A 17,880-nucleotide genomic window follows, 5' to 3' on the forward strand; every position below is an offset into this window, starting at 1 on the left:
CTATCATCTTGATACACAAGCCAGCATTTGCCTGTACCTGCTGTGTGAGTTTCAGTTCTGTCATGTTGATTTCTCTTTGCAGCAGCGTGCAGCAGCTGAGCTCTCCCAGCTCCTCTCATTCTTGTCTACTACGTCAGCATTAGATTGGGGAGGTGCTTTCTCATTCCAGTTCTCTTCAACAACACCAGGGTTGTAAAAACCTTTGGCTGCGAACTAGGTACTTTAAGGATCTTCATATGGCATAATTTCTTTACTCCAATACAGAAAATCACTGTGTTAGCCTTAGAAGGGATCCTGGAGGACTTGTAATCTAGTAGTTTTTAAACTTTTTTTAAAAAGCTGCTAATGTTTTTTCAATTAAAGAAATCTTATATAAAACCTCAGTATCTAAAAGGCAGGGTAGATAACAAAATGCTGTGTTTAAAGAATTGAGAGTAATGAAGCTCTTTAACACCTTGTTGTTGGTCCTTGAGGCACCTCAGAGAAACTCTGACCTGATTTTATTCATCCTTCTCTTTTTTTTTTAAGTTTGTTGTTGTTGTTTGTTTGTTTTGTTTTGAGAGAGAGTGAGAGAGAGAGAAAGCGCTCAGGTAGGAGAGCTGGAGAGGGAGAGTGAGTATTCATCCTTCTCTTTTTACAAATAAGGGACCTGAATCCTACAGTAGTGAATTGCCTCACTGGGTGTAGCCTAGATAAGAAAATGGCAGACTTTGGATTCAGTAGCCTCTCAGTTAAGGACTTTTTCTATTACACCAAGCTGTTGCTAATGGAATTACTGCATTTCTCAGTGCTCATGATAATTGTATTCTTAATCCCCTTGACCCATTTCACTCATCCCCTCACCCACCTCCCCTCTGTAACCATCAGTTTGTTCTTAAGAGCCTGTTTTTTGGTTTGTCTCTTTCTTTGTTTCTTAAATACTACATATGAGTGAAATCACATGATATTTATCTTTCTCTGACTTATTTCACTTAGCATTATACCCTCTCTCCATCCATGTTGCTGCAAATGGGAAGATTTCATTCTTTTTTATGGCTAATATTCCACTGTACATATATACCACATCTTTATTCATCTATCAGTGGTTACTTGGGCACTTTTATTCTTGGTGACTGAATTTTTTGGCACCCTCTTAAACTTTGCACTGCCCTTACCATGTTCTGGCCTGAGGTTGCAGTACATTGTATAGTGCTTTATGTACAGCAGGCCAAACATGCTCTGTGTTTTGTTGTCATATAAAATAAACATAATTGTATCTTGGTGCTGTGTTATATTGAGGAAGCTGACTATGCATAACAAGTTTTGTTAAATACAAAATTACAACATACTAGCTTTGAATGGGATATAATATTCTGTAAAACTGTTTAAAATTAGGAGTGTTGACCTTTTTAGAACTATTTAAGTAGATTTACATTTTATCAGAGCTGCCCCATTGTTTCTTACTCATCTCAACATAGATGCTTAACAAGCCCTCAGCATGAAGGAGGGTAAGAAAAGATAGTATCTGAAAATAATAGAAGAGTAATCTCTGTTGGTTTGTTTCTTTACCACCTTAGAGTTTATTTGGCATGTGATGAAAGTTTGAAAATTAAAAAAAAAATTTAAATGTTTGTTTTTGAGAGAGAGAGAGAGCGCGCGCGCGCGCGCGGGAGCACAAGTGGGGGAGGGGCAGAGAGCGAGAGGGAGACACAGAATCCAAAGCAGGCTCCAGGCTCTGAACTGTCAGCACAGAACCCTATTGGGGGCTCGAATGCACAAATTGCAAGATCATGACCTGAGCTAAAGTCAGATGCTCAACTGACTGAGCCACCAACTGTGCCACCCAGCCACCCCTAAATTTTTTTTTTTAAGTTTATTTATTTTGAGAGTGAGAAAGTGTGAGCAGGGAAGGGGCGGAGAAAGAGGGAGAATCTCAAGCAGGCTCTGCACAGAGCCCGATGCGGGGCTCGAATTCATGGAACAGTGAAATCATGACCTGAGCAGAAATCACAAGTTGGACACTTAACTGACTGAGCCACCCAGGTGTCCTGTGGCATGTGATGAGGGTTTTAGAGTGTTAGATATGTACAAACTTGTTGAATCACTATGTTGTACACCTGAAGGTACTGTAATATTGCATGTTCACTATACTCAACCAAATTCAGAAATAAAAAATAGAATGCTCAAGGTAGAGGTTTTGCTGGAATAAAAGACAAATTGGTCTGAGAGAATGAGAGTTGAAGTTCAGAGTTCTGTGGAGCTAAAGATGAATTTCAGTTACAAATTTGTCACTCATCTCTAGTCTGGCAGCTTTTGTGTTTTGAGAGTATGTGCAGGGGTAGATCTATTTGAACATGCTTTTTCTCTGAAGAGGACATATTTCAGAATAAGGTAACAACCATTTCAATAATGAACCTTCTTCAAACAGTGCAAAACTGGTAGTAAAATATTGAAATGTTCTCTGTATCTCTTTTCTGAACTTTTGCCTTTGTGTAATTTACTCTTTAACAGGAAATCAAATCCCAAAGCCATTATAACCATGGATATGGTGAATCTCTTGGACGGAAAACTCATATTGATGATTACAGCACATGGGACATAGTGAAGGCTACACAGTAAGTTTTTTGTTATAGTTGTTTTCTTCTTTGATATCTATATTTTAAGTAAAATATGAGCACATGTATTTCTTTCTCCTTATTGATAATTCTCTATTTGGTGAGATATTGTTCTCATATTTTAGCTCTTTGTACAGATTTACCATGGCTGATTTAAAGATTTTGTCTAGTCCAATGTCTGGGATTCCTCAGTGACAGTTTCTGTTAATTGCTTTCTGTTCCCCTCAATGGATTATACTTTCTTGTTCCTTTTGCATGTCTTTTAATTTTTTTTGTTGAAAACTAGACTGTTAAAATTATATGAGGTCACAGTTCTAATATCAGATTCTCCTGGGGTTTGTTGTTATTTGTGCCTTTTCTAAATTAATTCTGTAAACTATCTTTGTCATGTGTGGCCACTGAAGTGTCAGCTCAGTTAGTGGTAAGTAAATGATTGGACAGAAACTTTTTTTTTTCTTTTTTTCTTTCACCTTTATGTATTTATTTTGAGAGACAGAGACAGTGTGAATGGGGGAGGTGCAGAGAGAGAGAGAGCAGGAGAGAGAGAGTCCCAAGTAGGCTCCTCACTGTTAGCACAGAGTCTCATGTGGGGCTCAAACTCACAAAATTGTGAGATCATGACCTGAGTCAAAACTGAGAGTTGGCTGCTCAACCGACTGAGCCACCCAGGTGCCCCAGAAACTTCTTAAATCCCTAGAACCAGTAAATCCTGGTCTTTGTTGAGGGACTTTCTGTATGGTTTGGACACTCAGTACTCTTCCAAGCAGTTTTCCAATGCCTTAGCCTTCATTGTTTGCTTGCCTGGAACCTCAAAGTCAATCTGATGTGAGAGCTTAGGGTTTTCTTAGGTTTCTGTTGAACATATGCACATAACCTTATGCTTGTGCATGGCTTTCTAGATTCCCAGGAATATGTCCGAGCTTTTCAAAGCCCCTATGGATATCTCATTCCTCAGCCTTTGTTTGTTTCCTCAGATTTGTCTGTTTGCCCCAGCTGTTACACATCCTCTCAAGCAACCATGATGTTAAAACATTGGCAGTCCCCAGACAGAAGCTTTTAATCAGTTTAAGTTAGGTTCAGTAGATAAGCCTTTCAAGTGGACTCTTCTAGGGAACCACCAAACAGGTCAAACAATAACCTCTCTTTTGGAAGAAGGCTTTGCAAGAACTCCATCCTGTTCTGCTTACTCTGGTACTAGTGTAAGGGAACCAGCGTGAGTTTGCTCCTTGGTGAGTCACAGATACACCAGGTGGAGCTGTCACATTAGTTAAACTTTATTTGCAGCAAATGAGGAGATCATGGGAAATAACTTGCAAAGCTGTGACTCCCTGAGCAAGGGTGGATGGATTCCTTTTATTTAGTGTTAAGATGAATATTTAAAAAGGAGATCCTTGTCATCATATGTAGAGATGGGCATACGGTTGCACACACACCTTAAGGAAAAAGAAACCTGCCTGTATACACATTGTATGTTATGTAAAAGAGGCATGTGCTTGGGGTGCCTGGGTGGCTCGGTTGGGCGTCCAACTTCGGCTCACGTCATGATCTCACGGCTCGTGAGTTCGAGCCCCACCTAGGGCTCTGTGCTGACAGCTCAGAGCCTGGAGCCTGCTTTGGATTCTGTGTCTCCCTCTCTCTCTGCCCCTTCCCCACTCTGTCTCTGTCTCTCTCTCAAAAATAAATAAACGTTAAAAAAAAAAAGCCATGTGCTCCTCCTTGGGCGGAGATTTTGGTCTTATAACGAGTAAAGGTAGTTGTCAGTCACTCTAGAGGTTATGCCACAGTCTGTGCAGGTGCGATTCAGAGGTTATGCTCAAACTGGTCTGGATGGTCTGGACTGGCTGGAGGTCCTGTCTGGGCAGTTGCTATCGCTTGAGGGGTGGTTTTGGTTTCCATTTCTGAGTTAAGAGATAAGCTGGAAAGAAGAGCTTAAGGAAAAATGTGGGATGAAGGTTGGTGAGTTCAAGCAATAAAGGTCAGGTCTTGGAGTCTAGCTGGTGATGTTGGTACCAGGAATACAAACATTTTTCAAGGCTGCTGGGGAGCAGAGAGTCTGGGACTGGGACTCTGGGACTCTGGGAGTCTGGGACTCTGTGTTAAAATACCACAAAATTCTCTGTTCTTACCGAAATTCAGCTGTTTTTTTGACTGAATGCTCTTTGGATTGTTGAAAGCCTTTTGTTAATTTCCATAGTTCTGAAAGCGTTAATTTTGACAGTTTTTGCCATTTTTTTCATTTTTTTTGTGGAGAGACAAACTTTCAAAGGTCCTTAGTTCACTGATGTCACTCTGCCTTCTTGAATGTTATATATAGTCAAATATCAAAGCACATTGTGCCCCCTGTATTTAGCAAACCGATTACACTGTTTTACATTCATCTTTCCTTTTGAGACTCCTTCTTTTGATATCTCCTTTCTCTCATTCGTGATTGATCTGTCTCACCCAAATGCATCATTTCCATCAGCAAATATACTCCAGTATCTTTGATCTTAAGAAGAAAACAACCACCCTTTTTTATCCCTTACATACTCTTCTAACTATTCAATTTCTTGAGAAGTATCTGTCTGTAATTTCTATCTTTAAAAACGTTTAAATTGTGAAACATTTCAGTCCTACAGTGTAAAGTGTAGAGAAGAATATAACTGTCAGATTAAGCAGATGCTACTAACGTTTTGCTGTAATTGCTACAGGTTGCTCAGTGTACTACTCTCTTCCTTCTCCTCAAGGGAACCTCTCTCGAAAGTGCTGTGAATTATTCTCATGAACATTCTTGTACATTTATTTCTACAAACATCTATAAAAAATATGCTATTGTAATATATACCTAAAATTTATATAAATTGTATGCTATTCTTTTTTTTTTTTTAAGCTTATTTATGTATTTTGGGAGGGGAGGAGCAGAGAGAGAGGGAGAGAGAGAAACCCAAACAGGCTCCATGCTGTTGGCACAGAGGCTGATGGAGGGCTCAAACCCACGAACCGTGAGATCACGACCTGAGCCAAAACCAAGAGTCAGTTGCTTAACCGACTGAGCCACCCAGGTGCCCCTAATTGTATTCTATTTTACATATCATTTTGCAGCTTTTTTTTTTAATTAAAAAAGCTGTATACCTTTAGCGATTTATCAGTATTGATAAAGACCTAATTTATTTTGCTTTGTTGTTTTTTGAGAGAGAGAGAGCAAGAGAGGGACAGAGGGAGAGAGGGAATCTTAAGCAAGGCTCTGTGCTGAGTGCAGAACCTGGTCTGGGTCTCGATCTCCTGGCCATGAGATCATGACCTGAGCTGAAATCAAGAGATGGCCGCTTAACCAACTGAGCCACCCAGGTGCCCCAAGGACCTAATTTATTGTTTAACTGCTTTGTCTTATTCTATCATTCTACTTACTGAAGGATACTTACAACTGCTTCTACAGTACTTTGTTAGTATTACAAACATTGCATCAATGAATATCCTTCTTCCTGTTTTCCTGAATACATAAATAAGAGTTCTAGGGTAGAAAAATCAAGTGGAATTTCTGGCTTCTTCAGTATGTTCCTTCAACCTTACCAACTATTGCCAAATTGATTTCCAAAGTGGCTGTGCCAATTTGTACTTTAACCTGCAGCAAATGCGTTCTTCTTTGACTACTTCTTGCCAAATCCTAGTTTTGTCACACGAATAATTGTTGTCAGTTTAATGGTTGTGAAATGGTTTTCTGGGGGTTTTTTTGTTTTTATTTAAAGAAAATTTTTTTTTAATGTTTATTTATTTTTGAGAGAGAGAGAGAGAGAGGCAGAATGCCAGTGGGTTGGGGCAGAGAGAGAGGGAGGCACAGAATCCGAAGCAGGCTCCAAGCTGTCAGCACAGAGCCTGACAGGGCTCAAACTCATGAGCTGTGAGATCATGACCTGAGCCGAAGTCAGACACTCAACTGACTGAGCCACCTAGGTTCCCTGGTTTTCTGTTTTGATTGGCCTTTCTCTGATAACAAATAGTGTTGAATATATTTCCTATGTTTATTAGCCATTTGGATTTCTTCCTGTGCAAACACATGTTAAATCTTTTACCCATTTTGAGTTCTTATGTCTTTTTTGTAATTGATTTGTAAAAGTTCTGTATGTATTTTGATGGGAGTCCACAAGAAGTTAGTGGAATATGTGTCCCCTTAGTGCCCTTCAAAGTCCTATTTTGCTGCTGTGCTAGCCCCTTCACACCTCCCAGACATGCAGCTCACCATTCAGTACTCCTCTCCAGTGTGTACAAACTTCAGTTTTTTTTCTGCAACAATGTGGTAGAAGTTCTCCTCTGGAAACCTGGATTTCCACAAGGCTCTCTCATCTGTAGGAGGTTGTCTAAGACAGTGTTGTCCAGGATTCCCAGACCATTGCCAAGAAGGACTGTAACCAGGTCATGGGCCACTGCAGGATCCGTGGCTGGGGCACTGAGGTCTGTATGCCTATTACCCAGCACATGGATGGATGAGACTTCTCATCTCCCTTTTAGTGTGGTACTGGATCCCATAACTGCCGCAGAGGCACTTTTGTCCATGAGTAGATGCCAAATTATTGTTGGAAGGGGGACAAAATGATGAATGTCTTATACTACCCTGATGCTGACATCAGTCTGGTCCGTTTCATCTTGTATAATATATATTGTTTTAATCATTTCTTAGTCTTCACAATTGACCTAGCTATTTTGGCCTTTTACTCTCACAAATGAATTTTATTTATTTTATTTATTTTAATGTTTATTTTTGAGAGAGAGAGACAAGCACACAGACATAGAGTGCAAGTGGGGAAGGGGCAGAGAGAGGGGGAGACACAATCCGAAGCAGGCTCTAAACTCTGAGCTGTCCAGCACAGAGCCCAATGTGGGGCCTGAACTCACGGACCGCGAGATCATGACCTGAGCTGAAGTTAGACACTTAACTGACTGAGCCACCCAGGTACCCCCACAAATGAAATTTAGGTTCTACTTGAGAAATTCATGAGATACTCATTTGGGATTTTAATTAGAATTTCATTGAATTTGTAGATTAATATGGGGGAAATTGGTGTATATATTTGTCATAAGTGTTATTTATAGCGAGAGCAGTGTAATTAAATGTGCTTTCTCATTATTTTAGATGATTTAACATTTCATATTATAATGATATTGGAATCTGATCCTAAATATATTTTACTTGGGTACTTTGTTTTAATGAATTTTTTTTTTCTGAAAAAAGATAACCTCACAAAGATACATAATTTCCTGATAGAAGAATTATAGTCTATGCTACATTGACTAAGTCACAGGAATTACTTTTTCAGTATTACTCACTAAGCAAATATTTTACTGACTTTTAACCTGAAATACCCATTTTTAATGACAGTTCTTGCAACCTATTCAGGTTCTGGCATTTTTACAATGACAATAAATGGGTTTATACGTATATGTTAGAGAATTATGTCAAAAATTTTAGCATATCCACATGAGGAAGTTTTCATAGGTGATATATTTAGATCTTTCAGAAACTATATTATGTAATGATGCAAACATTTTCAACTATACAGTTTTTAAAAACTGTTCTCTTTATAGCAGGTTTTCTTCTAAAGTAGAAGTAGTTATTTTCTCACTGTGTCTAAAATACCCTTTTGCCTTGAAGAGGAACAGACTAAATATCTTTATCCATTTTAAGCATATATGGTTGATAGTATACTGTGCATTCATTTGCTGTCACTACCCCTCTCAGCCTCCCCCCCTTCCCCCCCCCCCCCCCCCCGCCAAGCCAGTACATTTGAAATACTTTTCTTTTTTGTTAGAGGGAAAATGCAGTTCACTTCTTTGTATGGTTAAGAAGATTTTTGGGTCATCTGATTGGCTCAGTTGGAGAAATGTGCAACTCATGATCTCCAAGTCATGAGTTTGAGCCCCACATTGGGTGTAGCAATTACATACATACATACACTAGAAAAACAAAGATTTTCGTGGTCACTTATCTCATTTAAAATGTGAGGTAGATTCTGCTCTTCAAGGTAATGTGTCTAGTTTACTTAAGCACTTGTAGGCAGTTTTCTGAAAAAGAACAAAGAGCTCAAGATACCACTATCATCTCTGAATTGTGAAACTCTTGCTCTTCCCTTTGGTTGATAATGTTGTGCACGTGTGTGTGCACATGTACATATACGGTACAGAGCCAATGAGGGCAGCAATGTGAAGGCTCTGTTAAATATTAGTGAAGCTTGATTAATTACCTATGGCATTAATATAGTTAGACATTTTAGTGTTTGTTTCTAGTGCCCCATTATTGCGCTACCCCTCCCCCAACCTCACCCTGTGGTGTGCCTTCCCCATTTTGGAGACCACTCTAAGAAATACAACTATAGTCAAAGCTCGTTTAAATTTGTTTTTGTGTCTCATATTTCCAAGGACGTGATATTTTGTTTAGAATAAAGCTGGTGGTTCTTGAGGCTCCATGGTGGATTCTTGGTAGTTTATTGTACTGTGCTCTCCATTTTTGCTTATGCTTAAAATTTTCCATAATAAAAAGTTTAAAAACTATGTAGCCAAACAGTATTCAAAAGCTGAAAGGTGGGGTAGGATCAGTCTCTCTGCAAGTGCCTATCTTCTTTATCAAATAAAAACATCTTTCCTAGATCTCTCCCAGTGTACTTTGTCTTATGTCTCAGTGGCTTGAACTCGCTGGACTCTTTCCCTACCCACCCTACTTCCTGTCCCCACATGTCCTCTGTCCTCTTTTATTTGCCCTAAGGAATATCAAAGCTAAATTTGTAAACAAAGAATCCTGAGGCTTGTGAAATATCCTTTCTTCTTTTTGTTCTTTTAAATCATTGATGCTTTTTGTTACTGCTTTTTTGTGATTTAATATTTTTTTTATTTAAAAAAAATTTTTTTAACGTTTATTTATTTTTGAGACAGAGAGAGACAGAGCATGAACAGGGGAGGGTCAGAGAGAGAGGGAGACCCAGAATCCGAAGCAGGCCCCAGGCTTCGAGCCGTCAGCACAGAGCCTGACGAGGGGCTCGAACTCACGGACTGTGAGATCATGACCTGAGCTGAAGTCAGATGCTTAACTGACTGAGCCACCCAGGCGCCCCTGTATTTTTTAATATAATTGTCTGTATTTTTATAAGCAGCCTTAAGTGTTTTATAGACTAAGAGGTGATATTGATAAAAATAAGCAATCACTAGACATTTTATTTCTGGTATCCTTTTCTCTTCCAATTGATGAGATATTGCATTCTTATAGATGAGACATTTAAAACTGAAAATGTTGCTAACTGGATTAGGAAAAACTGTTGGAATATTGATATTTTTAAAGTAACATTTTACATTGAGAAATCCATTTTAATTTCCAGGTATCATAATAGAGCATTATTTTCTTCTGGAAATGTTACTTTCAACTTTACATTTGTTGTGAAATAGTAGTAACAATCTTATATTTTTTTCTTTTCAAGATATGGAATATATGAACGCTGCCGAGAATTGGTGGAAGCAGGTTATGATGTACGGCAACCAGACAAAGAAAATGTTACACTCCTCCATTGGGCTGCCATCAATAACAGAATAGATTTAGTCAAGTATGTATTTTTTGTATTTTAAAGTAATTATTTATTATAGAATTATTCTAAATTATAAAAATTAGTAATTTCTAAAATTCATTGCTTTTACTTTTTATTTTTTTAATGCTTATTTATTTTGAGAGAGAGAGAGAGAGTGTGAGTGCAAGCGTGGGAGGGGCAGTGAGAGAGAGGGACAGAGAGAGAATCCCAAGCAGGCTCCTCTGATGTCAGTATGGAGCCCGGCACAGGGCTCGAACTCCTGAATTGTGAGATCATGACCTGAGCCGAAATCAAGAGTCGGATGTTTAATCAACTGAGCCACCCAGGCGCACCCCCCCCCTTGTTTTTAAAATGTAGATTCTATGTACCTTTTTTTCCTGAAAAAAAATAGTTTTTAACATACATCAAACACTTATTTGTACAAGGTGCTGTGCTGAGTGCTTTTCCATGTATATTTCCTTTAATCTTAATTCTTGAAATAACCCTATGTGAAAACTAACAACTTTCACTGTTGTCTTGATGTGGAAACTGGAGCATATAAATAGGTTAAATAGGTTACTAATGACATGCAGCTAATAAGTTGAAATCAGGAAATCAACAATCTAACTTGCAGCTCACGTTCTAAATGTGAATTCTTTGGGAAAAAGCTACAAAAGAAAAGGGAGCAGTCACAAAGATAGTAGGTAATAATAATCTAATTTAACTATTCATGCCAGCGTAAGTAATGAATATTTACTAAGTATAACTGGTTTTTATTACTTACTGCTAATCTGCTTTTTTAGTTTTAATAAGAGGCAGATAAGCAAGAGGTTAATAGAAAATCTTTTTAGTGAATCTAGTTTAGTAGTCTCCGACAATTTGGACATAAGTTCTTTAGATAAAGATATGAATCTGAAGTAAACCAGTTGCAGATGTGCAGTTATGTACAGCACACAGAGTCCAGAGACAAATAGGATATTAATGCCAGGTAAAAGAATTTTCCATTTTGAGTATGAAAGAAAGGATAAGCAAGTAATAACGAAAGCATTGAACTTGAATCACTTTCTTCCAGAGAGCATATCTCTATTTTATTTGTTCCTTTTGTATTCTTGTATATCTCATCTTCCCTCTGCCTTCGATATGGGTCTCCTGATACCTAATTCTGTTTTTGTTTGTCAGAAAATGTTTTTATTGCATCTTTATTTGTGAAGGAAATTTTCCATATGTATAGAAATCTAGGTTGGCAGTTTTTGTTTTATTTTTGTGTTTTACTCATTGAAAATATCATTCCACTATTTTCTGGCTTCTGTTACTATTGAGAAATCAGGCTATTGTGCTTTTGTGGGCTTTTTTTTTTTTTTTTTTCCTTTTCTTCCCTTGGCTGCTTTTAAGTTTTTTCTCTTTGTTTCTGGTATTCTGCAGTTTCATGATGATCTAACTAAGTGTGGATTTCTTTTTATTTACCCTGAATGAAATTGCAATGAATTCTTGATACTTCAGATTGACGTTTTCATCAGTTCTAGAAAAATCCCAGCTATTATATCTTCAAATATTGCTTCCATCCCATTCTTTTTTTGCTCTCCTTCTGAAACTCCAGTTAAACATATGTGTGACCTTTTCATTGTATGCTCTGTGTCTTTTATCCTCTTTTCTGTGTGTACTGTCCTCTGGTGTGCTTCATTCTGGAAACTTTTTACTTACCTTCCAGTTCATTTATTCTCTGTGTGTAATTTGCTGTTAAATCTATTCAGTGTGTTCTTAATTTTATTTTTCAGTTCTAGCATTTTTGTCATTTTATTTTTTAAGCCTGTATTACTGAAATCATTTGTGGCTGAAATTTTCAATCTTGTATTCTTGAACATCGTAAATAATTATTTTATAATCTGTGAGAAGATAGCATTTGTAGTTTGTGTGGGTCTGTATCTGTTAATGTTGTTTCTTCATGTGCTGATTGTCTTTAAATATGTACCACACAATGTGTTTGAAAAATTATTTGTTGAATAATTTGAGGCCTAAAATGAGATTTCCATTTGTTTCTGCTAGGCACACCTTTAATTTAATTTCAAGGCTTTAGATTTTCTGGATCACCCACGTGGCTAAACACAGGCTAGAGCCAGGTTTATTTCTGGTTTATAATTACTGCTACAGTGCAGCTTTTTGGGGTCCCAGCCTTTGTTTTGTTTTGCTTTTGTCTGCTTAGCTTGCTTCTTGGCCAGCTCTTCTGCATCAGCAGATTGTCTCCAGGGCAGATGGTGCCCAAGTAGCTTTCTAACTTCGAATTTTAACGTCTCCTGACTTTTGGCCTGGTTAATGCTCTTAATCTTGTTAGGTTTTACTCTTTAGGAAATGTTTCTTATATTTCATTGAACTTTTTTAGTTTAATGGGAGGGTTGATTCAAATTATCTAGCCTTCTAAACCTCTGTTTGTTTTTTTGGTTAATGTTATTTAAGTCAAAGTAGTGTATAAAGAATTTGAAAACTCAAATAGTACTTAAAGTCTTACAGTAGGAAATAGTCACTCCCCACCACCTGGGTCCTGTAGCCCAGAAATAACGATTTTCAGTACTTGAGCTGTTTCTTTCAGTATATACGCTTTATTTTATATATTTATGTTGCTACTTTTATCTAGAAATCTATTTTCTTTACAAAAATGACAGTACTTTTTCTGCTTTTTCATTTAATATATATCTCTTCAAGATTTCTCATTGTCAGTACAAATAGAGCTGCATCATTCTTTTTAAACAGCTGTACAGTGTTCATTTATATGGATTTAATGTATTTCATGGTTTTCCTGTTGATGGATGTTTGGATTGATTTTGATGTTTCTACCATTACAGCCAGTGTTCTGATTGCTAATCTTGGTCATATATCATTTTGTTTATTTTTATATATATCTGTAATATTTATAGGAGAAAAAAAGAAGAATTTTGATTTTTTTTTTTTATGTTTATTTATTTGAGATAGACAGGGAGAGACTGCATGCAGGGGAGGAGCAGAGAACGAGAGAGAGAAAGAAAGAGAGAGAGACAGAGAGAGAGAGAGAGAGAGAGAGAGAGAGAATCCCAAGTAGGCTGTGCATTGTCAGTGCAAAGCCTGACACGGGGGTTGATCTCATGACCCTGAGATCATGACCTGAGCTGAAATAAAGGTCAGACGCTTAACTGACAGACACTCAGGTGCCTCAGATTTTGAATTTTAATAAATATTGCCCCCTTTTATGCTGTTATTTCTTGATTTATCAATTATTATATATTTTGACTTTCTATTTTAGGATAACTAGATGTCCTAGAGCTCCTCACCACTAATCATTCTTCCATCCTCTATTTTAGTATTAGTTAAGTCACTGTGCATAGTGTAAGTTGTGAGAATGTAAATTCTCACTGCTAAGCTCAGAAGTGTTCTATGATTATTTGTTCTTTCCTTGCAGAATTTTGATTTTTGTCTGAAGCAGCAGTTACTTCATTTTATTTTCTTCATTTGTTTAATTTTCTGTATATTGTAAGTAATCCTTCTTGTATCCCATACTATTACAACCGTAAAACCCCTCTATCTGCCAACAGCATCACCTAATTTATCTGTTCCATTTTTGGAGTTGGGAGGGGGAGGAACTCATTCCTGGAATTCTCCACTTTTTTGCTCCAACCCAGATTATTTGCTCTTTAGAACTAACATACAGCCATTATCTTAAGACTTTGCTTTGCCATTATTCTGGGATATCCTTTTGCTCCAACGTTGGTTTCAGTTTCCTGGATCTCCGTTTTTTTGTCTCTTTTGGGTTGCTCCCTGATTTTAGTAGAGCACAATTTCTGATAGCTTTCTGAGAGAGACAGCACTTGGGAGGTAAATGATTTGAAGTTACAATTATTTCTGTCCTTACACCTTATTGGTTGTTCGGCTGAGCATGGACTTACAGATTAAAAGTAGTTTTCTTAGAATTTTGAAGCATTACTTCATCATTTTCTTAATTCATATGTTACAATTGAGATTCTGTTGGTCAAAAAATCCACAGTTGTCTTACGTGTAAAAATAAAGTCTGAAGTGAGAAATATAGACAAAAAGTCTTGATGCTGCCTGCCTTACAAGTGTTCCAAGCCACTCGTGGAATAGTGAGGTTATAGAGTAGTCAGTAGTTGTAGAGTGGGTTAATAATTAGTATCTGTGCGTATTATATCTTCAGGTGGGTAAACTTAATTTTTTATAGTGCATAATCTAGCAAGTTACTTTCCTAAAACAAACATGGTGAGTAAAGGCAGTTTTCGATAACAACTGGTATTTATATCCTCAAGATTACTTTTTACTACCGATCTGGAATTATACCCCCACTTAAAAACTACAGCCTATTCCTACCACAACAAATAGCATGAGCATCATATTTGCCTAGGGTCCTTGTACACATAGGTCTTATGGGAGTGGCTTGCAGTTGTTCAGATGTATACAACACACATAGTGGTTTGTATTGCATCTTGGGGAATTCACTGCTTTTATAATAAGAGCAGGCTTGCTCTTTGTTCCAGAGGGAGACATAACCTCATCTCTCAAGGTTGCTGGATACAGACACAACTCTGAGAAATGACCTATGTAGAAGTGGTCAGGGCCTTGTATTCTTCATTTACACCTAGCAAGGCATATGGAAACATGAGAGACCCATGGAGAAATGTCTCTCTTAACAGTTATGTTTCATTAGCATGTATTTAACTACAAAGTAGTCAGGACACTTTCATGATAATAAGGAATAAAATAAGTATAATGTGGAAAGGAGGAGACCTTCACCTTAGCCTGGATTGTCTATAGTTCCAATGTTTTCAAGCGAAAGTCTTTATTTCTCAGCTTTACCCTAATGTAATAAAATGGAAAGGATTAGCTCAAGCTCTTGTGTTCAACAGTCTCTTGTTACCTTAAGATTCTTCGTTAAGAGTAATAATAATACTTGTAAATAATACTTGATTATTATAAATAGTCAAGTAAGTAATACTTGAGTTCAAATCAAAGCTTTATTAAGGAACATGGAGCTTTATTAAAAAATATAGGGTTCACAATTTTTTGAGAATACATTGTATGTGTGGCTTATTCTTCTTCCCTGGGAACATGTACTTTTTTTTCTTTATCCTTGGCTTTGTGAAAATTCACATTATTGTGCATTTTATTTATTTATTTATTTACGCATTTACTTACTCACTTTATATCTAATTTATGGCCATTAAGTGGCCACTTTTAATCTGGAAACTTGCCTTTTTGGTTTAGGGAGGTATTCTTGCATGGTGCCCTCAAGAGTGCCTTTCATTTTCTCTGTCCCCCCCCCCGCCCCCCAGGAACTTTTATTGTCAGATAATGGAACCAACCAGATTGATTTCTTTGTACCATTTATCCCAAATACTTTTTATCTCCCAGTATAGCCATTGTACTTTGGGGAGATTTTCTTAATTTATATAATTTATCTTCTAATCCTTTCTTTGAATTTGTAATTTTACCAATTGCATTTTCAATTTGCAAGTTTTTTTTTTTTTTTTGATCTCTGTCTCCTCCTCCCCTTTTAAAAAAATATTTTGTTCTTCATATCATGAGTATATCATCTTCTCTTATTTTTGGAGGATGTTAATTGTAATTTTTTGTTTTTTAAGTTTTGCTTTATGTTATCTGTTTATTTTAGGCTTCTTCTATTTATTTGGTCTCCTTCCATATTTGCAACTTTCCTCAATTATCTAATCATATTTAGGAGAGACATAACAAAGCTGATTGGAAATTGTAGAACTTAGATCACAACAGGAACCTCTCAAATGTCTACTTCTAGAAGTTTTTCTCTGGCATTGTTCAGTGTCTCTTAGAGAAGAATCTTCTAATCTCTTTGTAGGAGGAGCTGAGTATCTATCTCTGCCAGCTGAACTGAGCAAGGAAAGGGGTTTGGGGTTGTAGTTGTTGTTTAGCATGTAAACTTTCATTGAATTGCTATGTTTTCAGTATAGTGTCTCATATGGTTCTCTGATTTAATTCCCTGAGTCTCAAATTTCTCTGATGAAGGTGCTCTGAATATACTTTTCAGCAAATGGTGAGTGGTTGAGTGTTAAAATCAGTATGAGCCTGAGGCTGAAGCCAGAAGTCATCATCATACAATGAGATTTAGAGATGTAAGAATGAATCTGAACTTTTTTAAGAGTTTGAGGTATTATTACAGTAATTTTGAAATTTTGAGGAGTCACATTTTGAAATTCAACATTACAGTGCACAAAGAAGTACTTACCTAGCACTGTCAGCTGCTTGTTTCCATCCATGTCACTAAAATGCCTGTTTGTGGTGCTAAATACTTAACTTTTGGCAAGAATGTAAGTTACAAAACAATTTTTTCAGTAACTTTTATTAACTTACAGCCAGTGTTTTTGTTTATAGTCTAGTTTCTTTACATTCTACAGAGGTAACAGTTACCTTTAATCCCTTAGTCTTTCCAGGGTTTTATAAACTCTGGATTGCTTCTCATTGGTGTTCCCTCTGGAGACATTTGAGTTTTAGCTCTTTACTTTTCATCTTTCAAATACTTGTTAATATCTCTTGTTCATTGATGGTCCTATCTCAAAACCTAGGGATCATTAGTTAATACCTGCAGGAACATTCCTTGGTAACCTTCTTGTAGTATACAGGAGGCTTAAGTTTAAAAGTAAGAATTAAATGATCTTCTCAGAATTTTGTAGTTTTGAACTAGGGTCTAATAGCTATAAAGAATAACATGTTATAGAAATTTGGTACTTCTCTTCCAGTAGTTTACAATGAAAAGGCAATAAAAGTTATTCTTCTTTAGCATACAGAAAAAAAAAAAAAAAAGTTGTACTTTAGAACCAGTCTGGAAATCACTCATTGCCATAGCCCTAGCAAGGATTTGAAATGTGAGTAAAAATAACTCTCATGAACAAATACATTGACTATAGAGAACATAATATAAAATTGCCTTAAAAAACATCCCAGCTCTTACCAAAGCTGTTCTTTGGCCAAGCTATATTTATCTTTGGGCTCAGAAAATCATTTTCAGCTATTATATAGTTTAAACTTAAGAAACAGTTTAGGAATAGTTACATGTTTGTATTCAGACTAATGTGTGATATTTTGGACTGGAAATATTTTAGTCTGGAAATATTTTGTTAAGTTACTTAAACTATTTAAGAAGATACGGTAGAGTTGGGCCCTTTATTGTGTAATGTTTTAAAAACACCAGTTTAACAAATACATAAAGCAATAAATTTCTGAATCAAACATATGAGTATATTAAATGTTTAAAACTGTGCACATTAAAAGTGAATGTGTTAGTGAGCTAAAGCAGTAATCACTTAGAACAGTTTAAGAATCTCAGTAATATCCACACATCAAGTATTTGACATCAGAGGTGTGAAATCACTTATATTCAAGATTCATTGTATTGATCAGTGCAAAGTAAGCATTATGATAAGCAGCTAAGTCCTGTTCATTTCAGAAGATATCAAGATGTTATAATGTTAATATATTAAGCAGTGAGTTGCTTTTTTTTTTTTAAAGCAACATACCTTTAAAGGCATAACAAGGCATTCTAAAGAACCTCTATGTTATACTTACAATTTATAAAATTCTTGCACATAAATTGTTTGATTTAATCTACAGTAATTTTGTGAGGAAAGTAAAGCTCTAAAAGCTGAGCCTCTACCAATGGTAGACTAAGTGGCCTGTTCTACAACTTTTCTGTGCTGTTGCTCTTTGATCCAAGTCTTAATGGTTCTCTCACCACCTTCTTTTTTTATAGAATTGTT

General features: G+C 36.6%; 1 protein-coding gene across 5 annotated transcripts in view; it reads left to right on the forward strand.

The window, feature by feature from the left end:
• The window catches only part of ZDHHC17 (zinc finger DHHC-type palmitoyltransferase 17), a 108,110-nt gene that overhangs the window by 22,205 nt on the left and 68,025 nt on the right, over nucleotides 1-17,880 (forward strand). For all 5 annotated transcript variants that reach the window (XM_027071199.2, XM_053226517.1, XM_053226518.1 and 2 more), the window contains 2 exons: nucleotides 2,491-2,594; nucleotides 10,034-10,156. In XM_027071199.2, coding sequence (XP_026927000.1) covers nucleotides 2,491-2,594; nucleotides 10,034-10,156 — 227 coding nt within the window. The remainder of the gene's footprint in view (nucleotides 1-2,490; nucleotides 2,595-10,033; nucleotides 10,157-17,880) is intronic.

This window comes from Acinonyx jubatus, chromosome B4 (assembly GCF_027475565.1).
Source record: "Acinonyx jubatus isolate Ajub_Pintada_27869175 chromosome B4, VMU_Ajub_asm_v1.0, whole genome shotgun sequence".
In the NCBI taxonomy this organism is placed as follows: Eukaryota; Metazoa; Chordata; class Mammalia; order Carnivora; family Felidae; genus Acinonyx; species Acinonyx jubatus.